The 26,878-nt window shown below is 37.0% G+C and overlaps 2 protein-coding genes across 2 annotated transcripts in view; both read left to right on the plus strand.

The window, feature by feature from the left end:
* Positions 1 to 18,063, plus strand: part of CPSF6 (cleavage and polyadenylation specific factor 6) — a 23,760-nt gene extending 5,697 nt beyond the window's left edge. Inside the window, exons 6-12 of the mRNA XM_017733094.1 lie at positions 247 to 420; positions 1,565 to 2,069; positions 3,287 to 3,379; positions 4,379 to 4,494; positions 4,832 to 4,985; positions 5,577 to 5,771; positions 13,297 to 18,063. Coding sequence (XP_017588583.1) covers positions 247 to 420; positions 1,565 to 2,069; positions 3,287 to 3,379; positions 4,379 to 4,494; positions 4,832 to 4,985; positions 5,577 to 5,766 — 1,232 coding nt within the window. The 3' untranslated portion in view covers positions 5,767 to 5,771; positions 13,297 to 18,063. The remainder of the gene's footprint in view (positions 1 to 246; positions 421 to 1,564; positions 2,070 to 3,286; positions 3,380 to 4,378; positions 4,495 to 4,831; positions 4,986 to 5,576; positions 5,772 to 13,296) is intronic.
* YEATS4 (YEATS domain containing 4) overlaps positions 5,915 to 26,878 on the plus strand; it is a 30,103-nt gene continuing 9,139 nt past the window's right edge. Inside the window, exons 1-2 of the mRNA XM_017733095.1 lie at positions 5,915 to 5,924; positions 25,569 to 25,623. Of these exons, the coding sequence (XP_017588584.1) occupies positions 5,915 to 5,924; positions 25,569 to 25,623 (65 nt within the window). The remainder of the gene's footprint in view (positions 5,925 to 25,568; positions 25,624 to 26,878) is intronic.

A 26,878-nucleotide genomic window follows, 5' to 3' on the forward strand; every position in this document is an offset into this window, starting at 1 on the left:
TTTGTAGCCTTGGGCTTCGTGGAAGGAAGAGACTGGCAGTCTCTCCAGATCCTCTTCCTTTAGTGTGTCCTTTAGTGTAGAGCATAGTATTTTAGCAAAGAATGTTTTCCTCCCTAAATGCATTGGGTTTGGGTACAGGGAGCAAGTTGGTGCTCATAAGGTCATGCTTTAGCACTTCAGATCAAGTGTTGAAAGGCTTTAACCTATTTCAGTGTATGTGATGACGCTTCTGCTTTTCCGTTGCAGCCACACAGTCTGGCCAGATGTCTGGCGAAGGTAAAGCTGGTCCCCCAGGAGGAAGCTCACGAGCAGCATTTCCACCTAGTAATAGAGGTCGGGGCCGTTTTCCAGGTGCCATTCCAGGTGGAGACAGATTCCCTGGACCGGCAGGGCCAGGAGGGCCACCACCACCTTTCCCAGGTAAAATTACTCATATATGGAGTTTCAGTTTTACTTGTGTTTTCTTGTTTCAGTGTGGTATACTTATTTGGGAAATGATAAAGATCAAGGCAATTAATGAACCATAATCAGTGTTCACAGCTAGATTGTAGGATTTGACTGTTCCTTTGTTGCTATTCACCAGGAAGTTGTACTTACTAAATTTGATAGCAAGATAAGAGCTTTTTTAGATACATTCTTTATACTATGTTAATATATGTATTTTAAGTATGAAAAAAATTTAAATAGATCATGTTAGCAAGTAGATTTGGCTTTAATGTAGTATAGTTCAGATTTTCTTATTTGCTATATGTGCTGAGAATGCCTGTGTGGCAGCGTGTAAAGTAACTAATTTCCTTACTGTAGTTCAAATTTGCGCGTGATCAGAAATTCAGCTTTGATTCATGCCCACTGACAGGTCTGTTAGTTGGCACCAGAAATTTGAAGACGAGGTCTTCATGCTTAGTTAGGTATCTGATATGGAAGAAATCTGTTAAACAATTAGCTTTGCACTGCGGTGAAGTTCTTTTTTCAGCTGACATATTTTTTAGTAAATGTCATTCAGTAATAAATTGTCTACCAACAGTCTAAGGGACATAGTCAAATTGAAAAGCCAGTAATGAGAATCTAAGAGTAGGTTTGGATACTGCATTTACATTACTTTCTCCGATACAGCTTCTCCCATATTTTTAATATATATTTTATCCTAAGCCCCATATGAAAGACTAGCTGCAGTAAGATGCAATGGCTTCTGGCTTTTGTAATCTTCTTGTGGGTTTTGGAAACAACAGCAGGTGATTAAGTGATTTGAGGAGGGGCGTTGTCCGTTTTCAAGATAATGCTGTTCTCTTTAGATATCTCTAGATATCTAGTATCAATAGATACAGATAAGTTAAAAATTTTCTAATCTACTGGACCCAAAGCGGGAACATGCATGTCTTGTACATGTTGCACAATGTTCAGGGAGGGAGGGTTGCTTTCTTTTTCTTTTGTCATTGTTTTTAAGAATAAAAAAAAGGAAGCATTTTAAAGAATTTTATTTCCTCGTATTTATTCACTCAATTTTATTTGTTGTTTTTTTGTTTGTTTGTGTGTTTGTTTTTGTTTTTTTTTTTTTTAATTTTAGCTGGACAAACTCCCCCACGTCCACCCTTAGGTCCTCCTGGCCCACCAGGCCCACCAGGCCCTCCACCTCCTGGTCAGGTCCTCCCACCTCCATTAGCTGGACCTCCTAATCGTGGTGATCGTCCACCACCACCAGTTCTGTTTCCAGGACAGCCTTTTGGTCAGCCTCCACTTGGGCCACTTCCTCCAGGCCCTCCTCCACCAGTTCCAGGCTATGGGCCACCACCAGGTCCACCACCACCTCAGCAGGGTCCACCTCCACCTCCGGGTCCATTTCCCCCTCGTCCGCCTGGCCCTCTTGGGCCGCCCCTGACTCTTGCACCTCCTCCACATCTCCCTGGGCCACCTCCAGGTGCTCCACCACCGGCACCACATGTGAATCCAGCTTTCTTCCCCCCACCTGCCAATAGTGGCATACCCACTTCAGACAGCCGTGGCCCACCTCCAACAGATCCATATGGCCGACCTCCACCATATGACAGAGGTGACTATGGGCCACCTGGAAGGTGAGTTCTTTTGGTCTAATGTGTTTGGGTCGCATATTTTACTCCTCTTGTTGGAAGCATTTGATTTTTCCCTTCTAATGCAAATGTTAGGAACAATTAGAAGTAGGGCCAAAAGGGATCCCACCAGTCCTGTAGTTTGCCCCTTCTAACTTCTCCAGGGGAATAAATCTGAGAAACATGTTTGCAGCAGGAAGAAAATCCTGATATGTAACACCAGTAATCTTACTTTCCCTTTTCAGCTCTGAACTGTTTGTCTTTGTTTTATTTGGCAATGTCATTATTCCATGTGTTCTACATGTAAACTTACATATCACTTCTTATGCAGTAGCTTCTGGTTGTGCTTCTGTCTTAACTTGAAATTCTGACTTTTACCTGTATCATCGTGCTTTGCAGGCTGCCTTTTAAGAATGCTCTGGAGTTTTCTTTTTCAAATATGTGCATATGTTGAGGTCTTACCAAGCTCATACCATTTTCATCTTTCAGCAGCATTGCTTGTCCCTTTTTTCTTCAGGATTTAATTAAAACTTAGTGTTTGTCTTAAAAGCCAGGTGTGAATTTACTGCAAGACTTTTACCTTCCTTTCCTACCAAGATGTTTCTGCTCCTTTGGTGCAATCTTGCTGTGTTTGTAGCAGTGGCTTTTTCTATGGTTAATCCTATCTGCGACAGAATTCTTAAGTCCCTGACTTGACTTGTCAAGTTTTTCACTTCTTGTTTGAAACATCTTTTTCATCTGTGATTTCAAGCATCTCTGTCTTGCTGCTGTTTCTTGATTTTCACCATATTTGTATTTGTCAAAAATTTTGGCATAAATTGTAAGAGGGACAATTTTACATAGTTAGATTTGAATTTTTTAATAGTAATTTTATTGCTAGCATGAGACACACTTTCCTGGCTTAAAATGTTTTCTGCAAAGATGCTTTGCTGGGATGCTTTTTTTACCACAAAGTTTAAACCCTGCCCAAGCATTTGTACATGTGATGTTCATACAAAAAAACCCTAGAAATTCAAGCATTTGGCTTAATTGCCTGAAATATAAGACTATAAGGTGTTGGGTGTTTTTTGATGGACAAAATCAAGGTTGTCTGCAGTTTATAGAATGTCTGGGGAGGGAAGGAGTGGGAATAGGACAGTATAACTTACTGTCCAGTATTTTCATTAATAATGTTAAAGCTATCATCCATAACTATTTAAATTGTCATTAATTATATATCATAGGCGTTTCACTGGAAATAACATGTCCATAAGAGAAAAATTACATATTCCATTCTATGGGAGGCACACGAAAAATAATACTCAAAACTCAGGGAGGTATGAATTTTTAGACATTTCCTCTTATGCTAAACTGGCTATAGGATCTTGTTCCACTTCTTGCAATTAAGAGGATAGCATTGCTTATTATTCTGCATTTTCTTTCTACCAGAAGAACTAACACTGTTCTAGAAATATCAAGCAGTGGGCCAGTTTGACAGTCTCAGCATTTATCTCTTAACACATTTCTCCAAATTTTCTATGTGACACAGACTGGCTAATAGGACACTGCAAAACTTTTGGGAAAATTTAGGTTTACTTCTGTTACTTGGTAAACCCTCTATAGGTAGCTGATAATTGAAGTGTAATGAGTATGAGGATTCTGCTTTATTGGTTCCTCCTTACTGTGACTAGTATGGAGATTAAATTGGAGTACCTTGAACTTGACCAGAAATTTTTTAAAAAAAATTGCTGTAAAATGCTGACATATCATTCAGAAAATTGAGTGTTTTAAAGATGATAACTATATTTGTTTTTCAAAAGTTACAGCATTCTGGTCTTAGTTAAGATCTGGGAAACAGGATCATATAGTTCTGATTCCAGTACTGTTATGAAAATTATCTCTAATTTTGCTCAAAGTTGCATTGCCTATGTACATGTATTTCCACATCCATTCAGTTGGGAATATCTATTTACGTACCTTCAAGGATTTTACGAAAATTGTAAATATTTGTAAAGCACAATATTAAGTGCTGCTGAATGTTTGAAATAGATGGGATGAACAAAAAATAAGTCTATTTATACAGCAGTGTCTTAATTGTTTTTTGGGTTTGTTTTTTGTTGGTTGGTTGGTTTGTTGGGGTTTTTTGGGGTTTTTTTTTAAGCTTTCAGGATTTTATACTATAACGATGGTCCTTAACAAAAACCAAAACCAAACCCAGATCCTGCTTTCTTTTCTGTTTGTCACTGCTTAAAGTTGCAAACTTGGATTGTTGAAATTGCAATGATAGCTTCTGAAGTTCTCCTTAACCTTTTAAATACCAGTTTTATTGCTTGCAGAGAAATGGATGCTGCAAGGACACCTCTAAGTGAAGCAGAATTTGAAGAAATCATGAATAGAAATAGGGCGATCTCAAGCAGTGCCATTTCGAGAGCTGTATCAGATGCCAGTGCTGGTTAGTAAAACTCAATTAATGTGTTTGCTATTGTACCCAACTGAAAAGAATTTATAGGGTTTTTTTAAATCAGGACTCTGGAAGGTCTGAACCCACATTTTCCTAATAGGACACTGAATTTAGGTACAATTTATGACTGATTTTGAATTGTGCTTCAGCTAGTTTCTAAGAAAACCTTCTGAGCACTGATCTGGACAGTATTTTAGTATTTGGTGCTACCGTAAATTATCTAGATGGCTGCTTAAGAGAAGATACTCAAAATGATAATACTGTTAGAGATAAATATCTATATTTTAATTTGCATAATTTTCTGATCCTCATCTTACATCATTTTCAGGGGACTATGGAAGTGCCATAGAGACCTTGGTAACTGCAATTTCCTTAATCAAACAGTCCAAAGTATCTGCAGATGATCGCTGCAAAGTACTTATTAGCTCTCTTCAGGACTGCCTTCATGGAATTGAGTCCAAGTCCTATGGTTCTGGATCCAGGTAAAACTTTCCTTTTCCATCTGCTCTTACTTAGGAAAGAGAAGGTGTAGTGGAGGACTAGTTTACAGAGAAGAAAGTAATGCATGTAAGAAGTTCAGTGATTTGCTGAGTTGCACAGGAAATGTGTGAAGGAACCAAGTAAGTGTTTCCTGAACTTAGGAAAGCTGCCTTTTAATTAACCCTCTTTTCAAAATTGATCTGACTAGCTTCAATTGAGCTCTTAGTTTAATTTAGTGGTTTTGGCACAGATTTTCCATATGTAGATTAGCAGCCGTGTTGTAGTGATCATTTGAGATGAGGTGCATTTCCCCCAGCTGATTTCAGTCATCCTCCATTCTGAGTATGTACTTTGACTTTTCTTTGCTAGATTAGAAAGTGGGTGCCCCTTACTACCTGTTACTGAGTTCTTAGGCACCACTCTTTGTACCAGGTATCTTTAATTGTATGTACAAAAATACACCTGCATTGCGATGAACAGATCTTTCTCTCATATCTGTTTTTGGTCAAATTCATACTCCTAAGCAGAGTACAAAACTGGTGTGGGGATGACAAGTATTTTGAAGAAAAAGTTAATGAAGTAATTTCTTTTAGAAGACGTGAGCGATCCAGAGAGAGGGACCACAGTAGGTCACGAGAAAAAAGTAGGCGCCACAAATCACGTAGTAGAGATCGTCACGATGACTATTACCGGGAAAGAAGCCGTGAGAGAGAGAGGCATCGTGATCGTGACAGAGATCGTGACAGAGAGCGAGACAGAGAGAGAGAATATCGTCACCGTTAAAGAAGGTGAGCTTTTCTTTCATGTTCTTGAACTTTACTGGCTTACTAAAAGTAACCACTCTAGGTTTGAGATGATTTATACCGTTCATATCTGTATTTAAATGATCCTGCAGTATGTACTGAACCACTTTCTTCTTGCAGCACCTGGCATGACCACAGGTAAGTAATAACAGGTAATTAACTAGTCTTGGGAGGGAGCAAGAATTTGTGCAATTATCTTCTACATTTTGCATGCCACTTCTTTTATTTTGGCTGATAATAGTCTTCCCAGTTTTTTTGAGATGTGATTGAACCACTTCTTAAAAAGTCAGTAAGTCAGACTGTTCTGTTTGTAATCTTAGAAGATTATATGAATTTTACAGTTTTATTCCTTAATTGTATTTAAAAATACTGATTTTGTATTTTAAAATATACTTGTGTAAGGACTGCAGCATTTAGCCCTTCATAGATTGTGTGTGGATTATTTCAGTGTCCATACAGTTATTGTCCTTGCGCAAGTACAGTGGTGATTTTTTGGGTTTTAGTATTTGTGGGTTTTGTTGTTTTGTTTTGTGTTGGTTTTTTTGTTTTTTTCTTTTTCCTGGTGAGTTTTAGTCAAATTCAGGAAATATAACCAGATTTTGGTCTTGATTTTATGAAACGTGACCTGTCAGTATCTTCTGCCTTCTAGCTAAATTCAGGTGTTAATCTTCAGTAAAATTTATTACCAGTTGTTGCCCACCACCCTGATTTTTCAGTCCCTCCCCCTTCTGGTAGTAAAGTCATTTTCTGAAGACTAGTAAACAAATACATGACAAAAGAATTGATTTTTTTTCTGGTTGTTCACAAACTAACATGCTCTTTTATTTCATGTATCTGAAGTCTTGTATACATCAGATGTCTAGACAGCTAGAGTACCATGCTAAACAATGGGTTTTTTCAGTGTACTGCTTTAAAATGCATAGAAATGTTTACATTATATAATGTACTGTTTCGAAGGTTGGGAATTAAAGCTACCCATGATTCCTTATATTTGACAATTGAAAAAAAAACCAACCCAACCCTATCTAATAGTGACTCTCTAGTGGTCTTTTCCCTTTTTAAAAGAACTTCCCATTACATCTACACTGAAATTGGAGCTTGTAGATGTGCCTGTCTGCCCAGCTTCCATTTCTTAGATTTAACCTCAGATTTAGTTTCCAGATTTGCATGTGTTATTTATTCATGGCAGTTCATTTGCCAACGTTACAGAGCAAAACTTCAAAAAGTCAAGTAAAACGTAGTATAGTCCTAAGTGAAAATACAGTTTTGTATGTGTTAAGTGTCAGTTTTTCAGTCAGGCTTTTTGTGTCACTGACGTTTTTCTGGGAGAGAACAAATTATGATACTAAATGCTCTTAGTGTGTTGAGAATTAAGTGGGATGTTGTCTCGGGTTCATATGCTAACAGGGGACACAAAAAGAAGTAACTGACCTAGAGAAGGGGAGCCAAAGGCTTAAACAGGAAGGTGAAACATGGCATCTAAAATAAAGTTGGCAGTATATTTCTGTTAATGCCACTTTTTGCCATTAAAAATTGATTGGTAGAAATATTTCTGGAATTTAGTAAAAATATCAACTGTGGTTCTTAATTGTAAAATAACGCAAAAGTACACATATAACAAAAGTAAATGTAGTTTATTTTGTTGAACTGGGTTTTTACCTTTTATAATAACTGTATATTTTTGATATTTGCACATAGTTGTTACAAATAGGGGTAACCATTGAGCTGAGTAATGGATGCATTTCCAGAATGTTTTCCTTCTGGTGGAGATGAGCAAGCCATACTAAAAATTGTTAATAGCCTGGAATGAAAGATAATTTTTTTTAACCGTTGGCATAGTTTACTAATGTAGCTTTATTTTGTGTATTTACTGTTGTGCATGTAGATAAAGATTTACTGTGCCAAGTACAGATTTCCTACTCTGTTACCCAAAGAAAATACATCAAACAGCATTAGGTTGCATTTCATAATTTCCAAAGCACAATTTACACTGAGGCTGTGATTTCAGTCTCAGTTCAGGTGGGATTTATATTTGGAAGATCCTTCAGCTTTGGTGTGTGTTGGGATTTCTCTTTTCTTTCAAAAGGGTATCTTGGTAAGATTCCCTTGTGCAAAGAAAATAGATCCTAAGAACTTGCTTTAAAGGGCAAATTTAGTATACTACATGTAATTGAAAGCATTTGGTATTTTTTTTAAGTTAAGTTGTAAACATTTTGTCTTGTTGCTGTCTTAATGAAGAAAAGCTTTATTGTAGTTTTGTTTTTATATATTTACACACACACACACACACACACACACACACATAAAAGAAATACAGTTATCTCCTGGTTTGTATGTTTCATTTTCACTAAGATGTATGTTGCCATACATTTTTTGTTTCATTTTTTACATTGAATAATATTCATAAATGGATTTAACACTCAGTCATTTAATAAATATCAACAGTGCTGAAATGAGTTATTCCCCATATTAATGTGTTTTGCCAGAAAACATGAAGTTGCCTCTGTGCCTGTACCCTATGAATGGCACCTATATTTCTCCTTATTGTGTACGTATAGTCATAACTGTGATACTGTACTGGCATTTTTCCAAAATGTTAACACGTCTAGTTCAGAAGGATTCTGAGGGTCCATTGTGAACATTTTTGTGAACAGTGAAATTCGGTTTGTACTGTATTACATTTATAGAGATGGGTTAAATTGGAATGACTTACAAAATATGTTTATAACAATAAAACTCTATAAAAAGTTTAGTTGTACCATACCAGGTGTTTACACTTCTGTTTGTACACTTCATGATTTAAAATTAAATTCTTGCTAGATTTTTGTGCCTTCACTTGCATAAGGCTTCAATCCATTCTCCCGAATTACTGTAAGCTGAATGCTTCCTTGGAACATCTTGCCTTTGCTCATAGAAAGCCTATAAATATAGAAGGGAGCAGTGGATTTAAGACAAATATCTAACCAGTATTAGTCAAAAAAACTAAGAACCCAGTAGAATGACATTTAGAAGAATTGACAGCAAAATTAATGTGTACAAACAGAATAGTAATGTAACTTCATTAGCATGAGTCCTGACTTATTAGGCAGAATTTTTTTTTATTTAACTGATACTCAGTAATGTATTTCTAGCTGATACATTGTCCCAATCTTAATCTGTCTGAATTTCTATAACTGCTGAATGTTAAGTTTTTCATTTTGTGTTTTTGTTATTGGGTTGATTATTTCCTATTTAAACTGGATTTGGATTGATTTACAAAGACAAAACCACAACATTGTAACAGTTGGTATGTATGTAGAATTTGTACTCCATATTTCATGTTTATTCTCTGATTTTTCTGCTCTCAAACCACTGTAAGCAAAATAATTTGAAGGTCTGAGGCTCATATGCTTCTTCAAAAACTGCTCTCAGATCACTCCAAAGTTAGTTTCAGCTTTTGAGTGATTCAAGAAGTAAGATGGTTGGAATTTTTTGTGTCAGTAGGAGGGGAAATGGTACTAATGGCTTACATACCATTCATTATATTTTTGCTTCTCTAAGCTGGAACTGTCCTGTGACTGCGCTAATAACCACTTAAACATCAAGTGAAGTATGAAATTAGCCTTTTAAAAAACCTTGTAAACAATTGGAAAATGCCTATTTTTAATAGGCTATTTTAATAAGCTTCTAGTTAATATTAAGTGAATCATGTGGTAGCATTGTTTAAGACCTGGGTATACATACCTGTCCAGAATTATATCAGGTCTTAGTCTTAAGCTATTATGAATATTATTTACCTAATTTTTTTTTTTTTTTTTTTTTTTTTTGGTGTGTTTTTGAGGAAGCACATATGTGGGGCTGGCACTATTCTTCTATATTTAGCGTTCATCAGAGAAATAATGCTTTGTGCATCTGATTCAGTATTTGAAATCCAGCATAGCATGATAGAGGCAAGCAGTGCCACTGCTTTATGTGCTTTTTAAAGTCTGTTTTATCATTATTCTGGTGCTTTGCAGAAACACATAGTTTGTCTGTTAATGTTCAGTGGTGAATCTGATTTTCTTGAGGGTGAAACAATGATTTAAAAAATGAGCGGAATATCTTATGCTACTTACTTTCAAATGCATAACTTTTATTACTTTTTTCCCATGAATATGTTGCTGTAATTTTATTGACTTCTGAGGTGTCGTAAGACACTCATTTTTTTTTTAGTTCCTCATATCCTGGGCTTTTTTATTTGTGAATTCATTAGTTTTGACAAATTTGTTCTGTGTGAAAAGTGCCCCATGAAACACAGAAGTGAAAATGTTGGTTTGATGCAATATTCTTCAAAGAATGGAAAAAATTCACTTTTTTACTTTTGCTCATTGTGGTTTGAGAACTAAGATTTCTTTTTACCAAAAAAAGAGGAGATGTGAGAGATCTTCATTTTTATGTTTTCCTGTGGCAGCCCGATCTACATTTTTGTCTCTTCCTCATATATTAATGTGAAAAACACTTGCCAATAATTCATATGTTTTTAATTTGTAAACTAAAGGTTGAATTTTCTGACTGCACCTCTCTGTTCATCAGTTATTTTTGGTGAATAGACAGGCTGGGATAGTGGAAGAAAGATACTTGACAAATGAAATTAGTTTGGGAGGATTTTCCCCCATGTAAAATTATTTATACAGTCATGAAATTGTTGTTGTGTTGATATTAAATTATACACTAAGACTGAACAAAGACAGCAGGTAAGTACACTCATAATAGGAGATGGGAAGAGGCAGCAAATGTGAGAAGATGCTAGTGGTGATAAAATAGTCTGTATGTGTATGGTGAACAGAACAGAACCACATGTGTATTTGCTTACATGCTGAAAGACAAATAGAAAGTCAAGCTTGAAAATCCTTCCTTCTCACTATGTTATAGCTAAACCATCAGAATATTTGGGGTATTTTGTGATGTTTTGGAATGTAGGTTAAAAAGAATTTTTTGGCTTTTAAGATGATACTTTCTGTGGGGTTTTTGGTTTGTGTATTTCTTTTTCTTCATGTATAGAATAAAACAAAGGAGAATTACATGAAGTAATTCATAGGAGCTTGTAGGATACAATAACAAATGTATATTGTGCATTTTACTGGACTGTGAACATGTGAGATTGAAATTCAATCTCTGAAAATACACTACTATAATAAAACTTGATGGGTATATGTATATACAGCTTTAAAACTGCTGTAGAATTTTCAAAATTTTAAAGGCTGTTTAAAGCTTTTATGTGATTATTTAGATAATTGGAATTACAGGGGAAAAATTAGAGCTGCTATTGCAAGATGCTTTTGATACATATATAAGAAATCTATTGGGTTTTGTTGTAAGAGTGTGTCTTTGTGGGTAAAAAAGTGCTCGAGTTGCATCTTGCATAAATACAGAAATGTTTGATTACTAAAGTTCTGGGATTTCATTTGTGAAATATTCTGGCATAAACCCCTAACTTTTAAACCACAAAATGTCTATTCAACACCTAAGTCTGAAATTTGGGTAGACTTGGTAAATTTTGGTAGAAATGCTGAGAAACTGATTGCTGTCTGGTGTTAAATTGTACAACTAACACATGCTTGGGACAGATAGCTTATATATGAGCTTGAGGCAGATGGAAAACAGTATTGCCAAGAAATGCTGACTAGAGTTTTAATTTTTTTTTTTTTAGTTGTTTGTTGCTTCAATATTCTACTTGCTTGTAGAATACTGAAAAGGGCTGAGCACACAGGTATAATCCATACAGATCTTTTTTTTTTTGGAACCACTAGGGTTTCCAGTTTTGCCAAGATACAGTGGCAGAACACTTTGAACCAAAATGTACACTGCTTTGGATTTTAGTTGGTCACGTTTTTAAAAATGAAGGCTCAGTGTGGTGCTGACCGTCTTAAGAGTCCTATACCAAAAAACATTAATCCTAAATTCACTTCATTGTGCATTCTTTGGAGTTTCTGTAGTTCCATAAGTACCTTTATAAATCAACAAATTATTCCCAGGAACTGAAGCTTTCTTATAGTAATATTATAAATCACATATAGGGTGCTTTGGATCTGTTAACTGTTGCTGTAGACGTAATAAAGATCCATAATTCTGGCTGCAGCAATTGTATGATGAGAGCAGCAAATTCTGACGTGCAGTCTCACAGCTGTCAGCTACTTACTTTCTCCACTGGAAAACTGAGATTCTCTCCTGTCTGTTTGTGCTAACTTAGCTCACAACTCCAAACATATTTTTCTGGTGGAGGCACCACTTTGTCACTTTGCTACTAATTAATTTCAAAAGTACATATCACCTATGGAAATATCGGCCTCTGGGGAAGGAAATTCCCCAAAAGTAGTTACTGGCTGATGCATTCAGGACTTGAGAACAAAGTCTGTGTATAAGAGAAGAAATTTCACTCACTGATTTGGATTAGTTTATGTGCATACTGTAGTGTATAGAGTCTAGTTGGTTATACTTTGGATTTTTTTGAAGTTATTATTAACAGTCACTTTGAGGAAATGAAGAAGAAAAATTGAATACTTAGTTTTCCCAGTTTTGAAATTACTGTACTAGTAGAAGAATATTTGACAGCTGTGTACTGTTGCCTGTTCATGAAATTGCTTCTCTAAATGTCTTGGTTTTCAAATGAACAATTTAATGTGTTGGCTTTTTTAATAATTTGATTGAAACTATTTTGAAATTACTGAATGTTGAAATTGTGAATTATGATTGAAATTAAGATAGCTAACTGTTTTGTAATAGAATTCAACTGAAATCCAGTGTATGGAATTATACCATCACAAGTATTTTGTGAACTCTTACAGTAATTAACTCTGAATTGTGTGGTTCCCTTGTTTGCCAAAATAGATGAGAGTAGGAAGTAGGGTTTGGGGTTTTTTCTAGGCCAAGTAGGTGAGGAAACCTGCAAATCTACATTGTATTAATTGAAATGTGGGTTCTTGTGCTTAAACTGCAAGTGTGTATTTTTAGATGTGAACCCCATCCACCTTGCCACGAGTCTGAAAATTTTGAAGTACTGGTGTCAGATTCTGTGTGCTTTTAAATGTTACTGAGCTGTGAGCCATCCACTTCATTATACAATCAATAAATTACTTAAATGTCAAACCAGCTTAAAACTTCTGTAAGTGGGCAGGTAAAAATGTAAAAATTGAATTGTGGTAAAATTAAATTCTTGTTCAGTTACTTTTGCAGAATGCATACTTTAGGAAGTGTTCTATATAAATGTTGCCATCAGTCACAGGAGCAGTAGTTATTTCTTTCTTTATCATCAGTACTTTTAACTGTGAAGTTTATATTCTTTCAACTTTGTTGTACAACAACATGAATCTTATTTTTAATTACTGTATTAGAAAACAACTTCAAATGAGTAGCTACTGCTTCTGGGTATTTTGTGTTAGTTTACATCATGGTGAAGTAGATGCACGAGTTGTGTATGTATAGATAAGCCAACAATTTTCTATGTGTTATGGGGACTAGCAAAATCTACATCACAAATTTTGACACATTACAGCTGAAGGAAGAGGAACAGCGTGCAAGACAAGATACATTCTTCAAGGAAAGATGCTTGTCCAGCAGTTTGCTTCATGTGATTGAACTGAGCCTGTAAGGATTCATGGATAAAATGAACAGGAGTAGATCTGAATAAAGCAAATCTGCATACATGGTAACCAGTAGCTCTTTTACTTTTTTATGTTGCTTAACTGTTTTATTTGAGGGAAACCTGTGTGATTTAAACCTTATAGCTTTTGCAACTTTATTACTGGTTATATACATTTGGCAATTATAATGTGCAAGCAATTGAAAAAAGTCAAGTAAATGCTTGTTTTTATAGTAGTTTGTTCATGTTAAACTGTTCCTATAATGTCTGTACACAGCACCACTGATTACAGTAGATGTAGTGTTGTAATAAACTGTTTAATGGGGCTGATGTGTAAAGCTGTTCAAGTTATTTGATGTTTACACCTCAGGGAAAGTCATGTGTTCAGCAATATTTAAAGATAATGTTACAATGAAAACATTGATGCTGTCTTCAAAAACATCGCAATAGTTCTTGCATATGCCTCAACCTAATCTTGCATTCAGCGAGTGAGTTAAACGTACTAATGTTGCGCTCTCCCTCTCAATTTTGATACAAAACCAGGTGGTTACATAAAACCTTTAATGCTATTTTGCTTTTTAGCAGTGTTTACCTAGGTGGCTTGTGAATTTGCTAATTGACATATAAAACTGTAAAAACTGCAGTTCTCTGTGGTCAGTTGTTCTGAGGAGAGATAGTCCCAGATCTGTGATTTTTAGCACACTGAAAATTTTATCTCTCGTACAGCCCTGATCCTTATTGACACTACAGTTAGTATAAACTTAAACTGTTCATATGAACTTAAACTGCCCATAATAAGGGCTAGAAAGGTTAGGTTTAAAACACGCAAAATCCTGCAGTTGTTTACAGTTTTATAGTAATAGTGCTTGTGTGTGTTCCCTGTCCACCCCCAAGGCCGTAGCAGTCTGTACATAGTTGTATATTAGAAATGTGCCAGAAGAAACAAGATGTTACCGTTTTTATTACTTCATGTTTTTGGTATTTTCTTAATACTTCGGGGTTTATTCACACATGCATATAAAAGAGAAGGTACACTTGTATGTCCTTGTTTACCAATGGGCAATATTTAAATGTCTTAGCAAAAAATGGCACTGGTTAAATTTGTCAGATGAGGTTTTGTAAATTTACCTAAAAACAAATTATTGGAGCACTCAGTGAAAGTAGGCATCAAATTAAAGAATTTGTTTTAAATTTCATCAAGTGTGAAATGCAAGCAAATAGAAATTTCATAAAAGCTGCAAAACTTTAGTTTCTGTCAGCCTTGTGCAAAGGCTCGCTTTTAGTCTATTGTAAAGCATTACGTAACGGACATGCTCTTGGAGTTGTCGCTCGTTCAAATAGCTGCACTTAATGTTTTAAGTTAAGTTTCAAGACCTCAGATGGCTTTAAGAGGCAACTCTTAGAAGCCTCTTGATTTCTTTTTTACCAATTTTGAAGATTTTACAGCTGACTTAAAATGTTATCCTGTTCAGGAGAGCACTTATATCTGTTTGATTTTTCCACAGCATATAAAACCATGTGCTTACATTTCATAAATTTCAAGGAATGTAAACATTAAGTATGCTTTAAGTATCGTATTTGCATACATGAGTGATTTTTATGCTTTACTGAGTTGGGACCAGTAGCTTGTGCAACTGCAAAAGTTTTGCATAAGTCTGAAATGCTCTAATATTTTTGGCACCTACTATTCAACAAGGTTTCCTGCAGCCAGGTTGATGCTGTTGGACTTGCCCCTTCTTATTTTTTTCTTAAATTGTGTACCTCAGTTCCTCATGCATGGGATCACTGGTGTTTATTGAACTATTTGCTACTGGGAAGATATTTCACGTGTTTGTTTAATCCTGTTTAAAGATGAAAACTGCCTTTAAAAATTTTGTAAAACTGAAAGTTGTATCAAGCAAGTCATGAGTCACTTCCTGCTTTTTTTTGTGAATAGGTATTGGTTACAAACAGTACTGTTGTAACTTCTTTTTCTTTACTTAAAAACATTGTTTACTACTGTGTGTAATAAGTTTAAGGAAGAAATTACCTGCCTGTAGCAGTTAAATGGGGAATAGCTAATACTGAAAAAGCAGCAGGTAAGTAATGTTCCATTGCATAGATATATTAAATTTTAAAATAAAAAAAAGTAACTTTACAAGCATTTTATGCAGGAACTGATATTTTAGTCCACATTGAAATAGATGTAAGGAGACTGTTGCTCTTTTTACATAGAGTGTAATTTCTCACTCACTTATTTCCATTGCTGGCAATGGAAATAGCAGGGAGGAAATAGCAGCAGGTAAATAACATAAGTTAATTAAACAGAATGACCATTGTGACCTGAGAGATGAGATCCCTGTATGAAGCCCATTATTTCTGCCTGTTCTCCAAATACTTAGTTTTAACTGATAAATGTACTGTGTTGCAATTTAGATAATACTCTTGTTGTTGTGAGTTTCCTTTGTTAGATTTTTTTTATAAAACAAAAAAATGTACAGAAAAAACCCAAAGACCCTGATAGACACCAAAAAGGAATATGCCTAATGTACATCATGTATAACTGGATCTGTAGTAGAATTTTTACCGAGTTTTGGTTTACTAAATGTTCCTGGCAATTTCCTGTGCACATGCAGGAAATGGCAGTTTGGAAACATAGTGACTGATGGTGATGCCATGATGGCTACTGCTCTTTAATATTCATTCAGCTGCATTTCGTTTCCTTTTGCTGATGAAAGGATGAAATAATCTGTGAGGAAATACTTAATTTCTTTCAAATATTGAGTTTATAAGTAACATTGAAAATATTATCTTAAGGCTGTGTCCTTTATCTTGAAAGACAAAACTAGCTAGTAGTGACTTAGGGGGTGGTGGTGCTTTACCAAGAGAATTTGTTTTATTGGTGATGTATTTTTTAGAAGTAGAGGGTGGTTTTTTTAAAGTAAAAATTTTACAGGACTATACGTTTTGGCAGGTCAAAGTACTTAAGAAGAAGAACATAGCATTTTGGAAACTGTACAGTCTTTTTTTTTCCTCATTCCCTTTTTGCTTTCTGTGCCAATAATTTTTGTTCTGATTACGTTTTGAAAAATGTTTGTCAGAACTTCAAACTTTTATTTACAGTGTGGCTTATAAGCTTGGATAGATGTTGTTTTTTGTGTTAAACAAGATATTTTTATTACATTTAGAGATTAGCTTTTTTCTTTATGAACTGAGTACTTTTTGGTTTTGTTCCTTTGAAATCGGTGAGGCTTAGTTTTTCTAACTGTATTTTTTTACCTGGTTGTTAGTTGCATACCCCAACCCTTGTAAATGTTTTTTTTCCTAGTTGTATGTGGATAATTGGAGATTTAAATGTTGTATATACTTGTCATCTGTGTTTCTAGTAAAATACATGGCATTCTTTATAGAAATACTTAATTCCTGATTTTCTTTCCTTATCCACTTGCTCTCTGTGTACAGGTTAAACAGACTTTGCTCCCATTTTTATTTATAGAATTTTATACATAGCCTGTTAAAGTTGTCTATGATTCTTGTGTAAACTGAGATACAGCCTTAAATTTCCTAATACAATGCTCGTTAAGATACTGTCAGTCATGTAGATTTAAATATAAAACATGCACGTTTAAGACTGGTATTCTTCAGAGATTTAATTCACTAAATTGCTTCTGCATCAAAATAGAAACCCTTCAAGATTTTAGAGAAGGAAAGTGCAGCTCAGTGTCCATATAAAAAAAAAAAAATTAACTTGAATTCTTTCCAAAATAGCAATTTTAACATAGAAGAGAAGCAATGTGGATTCAGTTGAGATTCAAATTATTTTGGTAATTGACTGCACAGGTCTTGAACATAATGGTTGCAGCATGCTAATGAATCATGATGTTTATGCAGAAATACTGTCTCTTGCAATTATGATGCCTTGCAATTAATACTTCAGACTGGCTTGGGGTGGATGGGGGTGTTCGAGTTGGGGGTTTTTTGGTTTTGTAGTTGTTTCACCTTCCTCCCCTTTCCTCCCCATACCCCATTAACGTCTGACATCCCATGTATTTTTAGAATTCCTTTTAGCATTAGAGGATAAATTTACTAAGGAGCAGTTTGGGGTATAGAAATGAATCATTTTGATGTTCTTGTGGGATTAATTTTCCCCCATGTTGGACAAAATACAATAAAGCTCCTCATTCCATTTGTATATAATACTTTTGTTAATTCTCAAACCCTTTCTGTAGCTCCAGTGATTGCAATAGGTTCTGGGATGATGCTGATGCCTATGCCCGTGCTTAAATCTTCTAAATACACTAGTTTTACAGAAGTCTCTTGAAAACAGTAAGCAGTACACCTTTGATCTCAATGGAATGGAGCATTTAAGTTGTAAAAATTCCCATCTATTCATACAATGTAATGTGATTTTTACATGATTTCAGAAATAACACTTCGGAGTATATTCATCTAATTGACTTCAGCCTCACCCTCTTGTACACAGTATTTTGTAATAGAAAATATTTTAAACTGTGCATATTATTATCACATTATGAAACAGACATTCCCTTGATCTTCAGATGTAAGAAAATGAGGAATGTATGTGCTTTTATAAATATAAGTGATTGCAAATTCATATTCCTTACTTATTCCTTACAGTTGTCCTTTTTTTAAATAATAAAGAAAGAAAAAAAAAAAAAAAAAAGCTGAGTATTTTAAAGGTGAAATACATTCCTGTTTGGTAAACGATAACATTTTTATGATGATTACCAGCACTGCTGACTTTCTAAACAAAAGGTTGTGTTGTCTTCCTGTACCATTCCATTTCCTGGTTCCTGCTTTGCACAAGGGTATATGAGTAAAATATTCAAGAAATGGTTTGAAATACAGGAGGGGGGTTGTCCAAGTTGGAATGCAGAATTGCAATGCAAAATGTAAGGAAATGGATGCCTGTCAGAATGCCTGACTCCAAAGGATTTTATATATATAGTAAACAGTTTCCTGATGCTGGCAGGCCAAAGAGTCTGTTGAATACTGGAGTTTTTGAAGACCTATATTTCTCCACAAGGTAAGATGGTATCCTAGCAAATGTGGATTTCAATACATTTTCAGCAGAGGTACTGAAATAATCTGTAAGTTTAGGGATAATTTCTTATTTTTTAGATGTTATACTTGAAATACTGCACAACTTTTAGCTTTCATAGGTTTCTTTTTTTCAGCCTTTAGGAGACTGTTAAGCAATTTGCTGTCCAACTTTTGTGTTGGTCTACTGCAATAGTAGTTTACCTTGTATTGAAGAAATAAAGACCATTTTTATATTAAAAAATACTTTTGTCTGTCTTCATTTTTAGCTTGTCTAATTTCTTTGCAATTCTCATTATTTCCAGACTTTTCAAATTTTCAGATATTAAAACTTGGAGGGTGGACATTCTAAGATAGTTACAGCTAAATTCTGTGCTGTAATTATTTCTGAATCTAGAAATAGTTTATACTAGCTCTTGTCCTTATCTGGTCTTTAAAGACTTTTTTGCAAAGTTTAACAGCCAGTGAGAAGTGCAGACTTTTTTTTTTTTTAAGATAACCATATTTTTCTGTAAAATACAGTGTCCCACATGAAATGTGTTAACTAAAAGGAAAAAATAAGCATATGCGTAAAGCAATTTCAGTCTTTTAAAATTACGTTTTCAGACTCAAACATCAGTGTAGTAATGTTTGGAGCTGTGGGCTCTATGAGAGGCATTAAATCACTGATGATAAAACTTTTTAATCTGGTTTCTTGCTTTGACTAGATCTGGCAAACGTTAATCATTGCAGAGCATGTGAGTGTTAAACACAGCAGCTGTAAGACAGGTATATGGCAGATTGAGCTGTTGTCAGCTCATTTCATGCAGAACATTGGTTTGGTACCAGTGACAGTATCTATCCCCTGATTTAAAACTACTTTTGATACTGGAGTTACACGGGCAAATGTTTTTGCTGCTAAAGCAGAACATTGTGTTACATAAAACACATCTCTGTGTTACTTACACAAAGCCACTGGCATTGCTATACTGTGCCATTCTAGTGGTGAACTTCCACAATTCATAATACTCGTCAAAGTTCATTCACTGGCACAAAACAAGCTATATCCATTGTACCATCTTAGATTAGAGGTATCATTTTCTGTGCTGTTGGCTCCAAATTTGGCCTGTGATGAGCCTCTACCATGTGACAGTGTAAGATTATGTGAGAATGCTGGTTTTTGTTGGGGAAAAAAATTAACAGTTTCAAATAAAAGTCTAAAATTTAATCTGATTGGCCTGGAAGAACACAACATTCATGATTGTATTTAAACCCAATGGGTAATTGTACAGGTCTCTGTAGAGGAAACAAAATGTTCATTAGAAAATTAACCTGAATTTCTTTGGGTTGTGCTCTAAACCTGCAATAATGGAAATAACATTCACTTACTCTAAAGGGCTCAGACATTAATTGTCAAAATAGCAAGCAACAGGATAGCAAAGCCAACTTGGCCACTGGGTTTACTGTACTGTGTCAAAATTTCACTGTTACAACCTGAGTTTTTAACAACATGACTGTGTGTTGTAGCATGGTTTCATTGACCACATGAAGGGTCAGAGATGGAAATGGTGTTGGGCTATGGCTGGTGGGGTTCAGACTTCCTTCTGGGTTAAGAGCAGAGGGGAAAATCATTGTGAACTCTTGATTTTGAAAGTATCTTCCTGCAATTTTCCTCCAGGTTAGGGTTCAACAGTTCCAATTGCTGAAATGTGAGACAAGTGTAAAACATCCTGTCCCCAAAAACATGGGATGTATACTCTAAGGTAAACATAGTGAGGATTCCGTAGTACGTGGATGAATTCGTTGTGGAGGTGTTCAAGCATAGGCCAACTAACCAGGATGCAAGACCATCGAGGTATGCTTTGAAATGGTACTGGAGAATGGGGAAGGTAATATAACAAGTATGAGGTTTGTTTTCTTTTCCTTGAGAGTGCCCTAGGTAAAATATCCTTCGAGTTGCAGACAAGGAAATAATTTGATAATGTTTATTAGGAAAAGTTTCTTTCTCAATTCTGCTTGTTAAGAACCTTGCCTCCAACTTTTTTCTGAGTCTTCTTCATAACTGCTGCAGATTGAAAGGCCCAAAGCCTTAGGTGAGCTGGAGGGAGAGATCGTGGTGGAATCCAGGCTTCAGATTGTTGTCCTTGCTTGTTTCTCTAATACTGGAGAGTCTCCACTGCTTAGCAATGTGGAAGCTGGTGCAGGAGCTTCCTCTCTGCCACCTCAGCAAAGAGAGCTAATTCTTCCCATCTGTCTTGTCCTCTGGGGGTTGGAAACAAGATAAAAATGCCAAAAACTCAAAATCACCCACACCAGGATAAACCTGAACATGGCTGTACGTGGCTGAGTAACTTCACTGAGTGGCCCTTATTATTGACTGTCAGTTTTTTGGGAGGAAAGGCAGGTGGAAGGCATTTCTGAGGTTTGGCAGAGGAGCCTAAACTAGTCAGTTCTGTGAGCCTTCTGTTCTTATGCTAAGTGCAATTGAAGGTAGATTACTGGACTGTAGGAACTTTTTCTTTGAGGAAGATGTGGAGCTCTTATGCACACCTGCTGTGGGTTTTGCATGCCAGGCAATGTGACAGATGAGTTCTCCACATGTTTTTACAGGAAGAGGAAGTCTTCCCTTTGCTGCTGTACCTTTTCTGCACCAACATCACTGAAAACACTACTGAAGTTTCTTCTCTCACAAAGCTGGCATTTTCCTTTATTTTCTATCAATACAGGAGTTACTTATCAGAGAGAGACTTTAGTTTTGGAAATTTGGTCTCTATGGAAGTGAGACATCTTTAGCACCTTCAGGGAAGCAGACACTGAGTAAGGAGGTCAAAGTGTCTTCTTTAACCATTGTTTGGGCTGGAAAGAGATGCTCAGGTTTGGAGTATTAGTGCTGTTCTCTGCCTTTTCGTTTTCCCCTGGTTCATCATTCAGACAGTTCCATAATACTGCAGCTTGTCCAGGGAAAATGGTAAGCTGCAAAAGAGAGAAGCAGCAGAAAGCAAATCAAACACCCAAATGAGCAGAACAAAGTCTCTAAGTTTGTCCAGTGCAGACTGAGTAAAGGAAGACAGAGATATGTGTGTAGTTTATGATCACGAAGATGCCTTTTTTACAAATATTCCATGAAGTTCAGGTGCAGGCACCTGAGTGTCTGTACCCTGAAATTCTGGAGTGTAACAAATCATGACACACCAGGCAAGGAAAAACTGGTTTAATCACTTATGGCCAGTACCTGTTTTGTCTTGGGATTTAGCGGAGTCCCCTGGAAGGCCTGCAGTATCACACTCCCAGATATAAAGTAGTCAGCTGAGAAAGGAGTTTTGCCAAGTTAGCATTTTTCTGAAGATAACCTCCTGGTTAGCATAGCATATTTGTTAAAGGAATGTAGTCTGCACGCTCAACACCTCTGACAATGGATTTAGCATATCCTAAAGTACTTAAAGCATGACACTACTTTCTGAATAACAACAGGGATTACTCCAGACACAGCGAGGAATTTATTTATGAGTTGATGCTCATTCATGTTCTATAAAGTATATGGGGTTCAAGGAAGTGATCAAAAATTCTTCAGCTTTTTTCTCCACTCTTTTTCTGGTCCTGGAGAGACAGTGTGAAAAACAATTGCAGCCCTGTAGAAACTGGGCTCTTTGCTGCAGATAGAAGATTGCTATTCCTTTCAATTATCTGAACCTGTTTATGCATCTCTTCTGAACAATTTGCAGAAAATTTTTAGCATTTTGCTTCCTATCAGACTGCTGGAAGTCTTGTAAATCTTGTGCCCTTGGTGTAAATGGGAAGTAAAATTAATTTCTTCTCAAACAAGGCTTCCCAGCTTTACAGAAAGGACCCAGTGTAAACAGATGGTTTTAAAAATTATATATTGGTGAAAAGTTTTTTCAAAACTACTTGAATCTACTTAGCACTGGCAGTCATTGAGTAGATTTTTTCTTTTATCCTGCATTGTAGTGGTGAAGATAGGCCTCCAGTGTCCTGTCACACAAGGAAGAGTACATTCAAAATGGTGTAGATGTGATCAAGGAGTGTAAAAGGGCTCTTTCTGCCATCTAGTGGCATCAAAAAACCTCTCCACTTAATTAGTAATCTCATTAATTATGTCTGCATTGTCAGAAAAATTAGGTGTAATAATCCTCAACTGTCCTAAATTTAAGAAGATAGCAGTCACTTCTTTCCCCCCTTTTCCACAAAATAAACAAGCTGTACTTTCTTTTCCTTGGCTTGACACCTCATGAAGAAGTCCCTGTTTATTGCCTGAATGCCTTTTGAATGCACTGCTCTTAAATTCCTCTGTGTTTCCCTGTATGATACACTGGTACTGAAATACTTAAAGGCTTAGAAACCTTTCTTTAATGCTAGAAACACTGGAAAAAGATACTGTCCACACAGGCAGATAAAATGTTACCTGTAGTGGAATGCATCTCTAAAACCCCTCTGAAGCTGGGTGGGGTTCCTCTGTGGAACAGGCAGCATTTGCCTCTGAAGGAGCAGTGAGCTCCATGGAGTTACTGCATTTAGGAATGGTTACTCTTATACTTAAAACTGGTTTCTGAGGCTCGCTGGTGTCCCATTTCCCTTTCAGCCATTTACTTCTTTTGACAGGCGGCTACTCTTGCCACCTTTTACAATCTGCAGCCTGTGCTTCACTTAGCAAATATAGGGCTCTGCTTGGATGTGTTATAGCTCCGCACTGGTGGGAGGAGACAGAAACAGAGACCATTCATGCCAAACAGAATCCTTATTCATGGCTCAAGTTTTAAGGGACTTGGGCTACCACCTCAGAAAGTTAATTGGAGCCTATATGTACTTAAAACTGCAGTTCTCTCTTTCCTGAAAGTGATTTAGCCTGCAATCTTTGCAAGATGTAGGTTCATAGCCCCTACTTTCTCAAAGACCTGTAGTGTAAGGGTAATGAAAATGGTGAATGGTATAGAATGGCCAACAGAACCCTGCAGAAGAAACTGTTGGAAATAATGTCTAAATTGTTTGGTGGGTTCTTTTTTTAGTACATAAAGTACTTTGAATAAAAAGAGTCTGAGAAAGCCAGTGTTTTATTAGCAGCTCTAAAAAGCTGTATTTTGAGCTTCTCTATGTAAGTATAAATTCTCCATAAGATTAAAGCTATCTGCTGGGTGGCTTCTATCTCAGCAGGAGTCCAGGAAAATTTTCCTGGTGTTAATTTCACAGTGGTAACAGTATGATACTTCAGAAAAATAACTTACTTTGTCATACAGGATCCCTACTGTGCCCTCCTAATTCCAAGTTGATCCGTACTGTGCCCTCCTAATTCCAAGTTATGCCTTGCCTGTTCCATTTAGTTTAGTAATTTATCATATTTTAAAACTAGTTTTATAGCTTTTACTCAAAAAGAATTTAGAAATAAAACTTAAACCTCTACATTATAATTCCTACTTTTTAGGTATAATTACAGCAATAGGTAGCTCAGATTTTTAACTGTGAGGGGCTTGGGTACATTACTGAAGAAGTAAAAAAATGCAGCTCTTTATTTAAGGGAAAAAGGAGGAACTTGCCAAAACCACATTACCATCAAATTAAATTAGTAGTCTGTTAAAACAGTCAGGGTTAGTGAGAGAGATGGTGGTATACCATTCTTTGCTGGAGCCAGGTTTGTGCTACCTCCAGCTGCACTTGATCCTTGGAGCAGGTGGCCTTTTCCCCCACTCAGTTTGTCCTTTCCAGGACTGGAAGAAGTTTGAGGAAAGTCTTATGTGACAGTTCTACAAGGTCAGCTACTGTGAGGTTGTATGTAATCCCCTTACAAAGAATAAAAATGTTACCATTTCTTTTGAACTTAAGAAAAAAAAAGGAAAATTAAACCTCACGATTTTGGAATTAAATTTTGAAATGACCTAACTTGGGTAAAGATGCTGAGGAACGTGGTAATTTTGCTGAGAATCTGGAGTTGGAAATGGTTCTTTATTTGTTGTGTATGCCACTATCTGTGTGTCATCTGAGGACAGCTGGCAGTGAAGGGCTCAGCCCTGAGGAGCAGGCTCCCTGTATGTGGCTCTTGCCTTTCACAGCAGTGGCATGTGATAAAGCTTCACCTAAACTGCACACTTGGGCAGAGGCTGGGCTCAACAGTTACAGCATGGTGGCAGATCATGTGCAGCAGCTCCCAAAATAGGTCGGTAGAAGCAGATTTCAGCACTTGTGTTCTTCAGGGTGCTCCCAGCCCTTCACTACAGACAGGAACCTGCCTAACATGGTCCCGTTCAAACCATCCCATCCATTTCCAGTCTCTCCCATGTCATCTTGTTATGCAGATTCTTCTCATTCCACATGTTCCAACAAAGCCACCCTCCATAGCCACCATCTGCCTCTGACTCTGAAATTCAGTGACTGCCTTGAAGACTTCTCCATTTGAAATTATTTTCTTTATTTCAGTTGGCACAAAGCACATGTCCAGTGCCAGTTTTTCCAGTTCTGCCACTTCTTTTCCTAAATGTGCTTCCATCTTGGTAACAACATTCAAGCCTGTGAATATTCAGATAATAAATCCATTAACTATTCTTTTGGTGAACAAATCTTTGTATGAGGTTTAAAAAAGGAATTTACTTCTTTTTCAATGAGCCTGTATCTGTCTTCTCTCTGATTGGCCGTACTTACAGGCAAAACAGGTTGGGAATGGTGTGGGTGTGTTTTAGCCTTCCATACTTCATTGCAAGGCCACAAAAGGAAAGAAGATAGCAAGAAAGACTGGGAAATGCTGCCTGAGATATGAAGCTCAATCTTGTCCTGGGGCAGGCAACTGCATTCTTTAACTTCTTCCATGATTTATCTTAAAACCTCATAGGGTCTGTCTGGGGTGTTTGCTCCTGCACTTCTTACAGGACTTCTATCATGCTCCTCCCATGCTCCATGGGTTGCAAAAGGAAATTGCTGCCTGAGTGTCTTCTTGGCTACATTGTATTAATCTGATTTTTGTGCTGATACTGCTCACTCTCTAGTTATTTCCCTTCCCATCATACTTAACCCCTTAAGGCATTTGCAACAGCTAGTTAATACTTTCTCTGCCTTTATTTTGACAAATTTGTTTAAGGAGGCTCTGGCCTTCTTTAGGACACGGTGTTTGCACCAATTTGCCCTGTTCTTGCATATTTGCCTTTCAGTTATTTTTTCTATAACAGGAGATAATGCACTATTATTAGATATTAAGAAATTTGTCACTATGAGGGTGGCAAGGTACTGGAACGGGCTGCCCAGAGAAGTTCTGGATGCCCCACCCCTGGAAGTGTTTAAGGCCAGGTTCTATGGGACTCTGAGCAGCCTGAGCTCGTGGAAGGTGTCCCTGCCCATGGCAGGGGGGGAGGGAGAGAACTAGATGGTCTTTAAGGTTCCTCCAAACCCAAACCATTTTATTATATATTCTTTTAACAGAAAGGTGCACACTTTTCCAGATGGGGTCTTAACAGGGTTTGTAGGATAGCTTCTGATGGAGTTTTTGATGCTCTTAATACTGTTCTCTTTCTAACAAATTAACAAAAGTTGGTTGCACCTCTGTCTTTAAAAACCAAAGCAGAAATGTTCAAGCACACCCTTCCCAAAGAGAGATCTGTAGAGGAGTAATGAGCATGTGGGAGGAAAAGGTTTCTTTAGAGCAGGAACTGCACCATTCCCCTTCTTGCTCATCTTGTTACTGGAATAAAGCGTTTTCCATAGAAGCCAATTATTAATTAGAAGTTAACCTCAGAAAAATTTTCTTTGAAGACAGAGCTTGACCACTTGTAAAAGAGTGGCCCAGCTACCAGTCTTGCCAACTTGCTTTGTTTTACTAAGAAGAGCTGTACCATTACGTAGCTGAGCAGTGCTGTTCACATGAGATCTAGTTCATGCAAGAACAGGGCAGGCAATTTTTGCTTTCTGGGAGTGGGTTAGGCATGATCTTCACTGCCTTCTTGTCAGCCAGGAGTCCCAGCACAGGCATAGGAGCGCCACCGGAGGGGGATGCTCTGGAAAATGTTTTGCAGGCAGGGTCTGGCTGCAGTTCCCCAGAGGAGTCCACCGAGTTCTCCAGTCCATCACAGGGAGGGACAGAGCTGGGCTGACTAGAGGGTGCAGCTGGGGCAGGGAGCAACTCCACAAATCAACAACCCGCTCAGATTCCTCTCCTCCTCAGAGAGTTGGGGTCAGCCTGGAGAAGGCTCCAGGGAGACCTCAGAGCAGACTTCCACTACCTAAGGGGGCCTGTAAGAGAGCTGGAGAGGGACATGTAGTGACAGGCCTAGGGGGAATGGCTTTAAAACTGAAAGAGGATAGATTTAAAACTGATATTGGGAAGAAATTCTTCACTGTGAGAGTGGAGGCTGCCCAAAAAAGCTGTGGATGCCCCATCCCTAGAAGTGTTCAAGGCCAGGCCAGATGAGGCTTTGAGCACCGTGGTCTAGTGGAAGGTGTCCCTGTCCTGGGCGCGGGATCGGAACTGGGCGCCCTTCACGGT

Source organism: Corvus brachyrhynchos, unplaced genomic scaffold (genome assembly GCF_000691975.1).
Source record: "Corvus brachyrhynchos isolate BGI_N302 unplaced genomic scaffold, ASM69197v1 scaffold32, whole genome shotgun sequence".
In the NCBI taxonomy this organism is placed as follows: Eukaryota; Metazoa; Chordata; class Aves; order Passeriformes; family Corvidae; genus Corvus; species Corvus brachyrhynchos.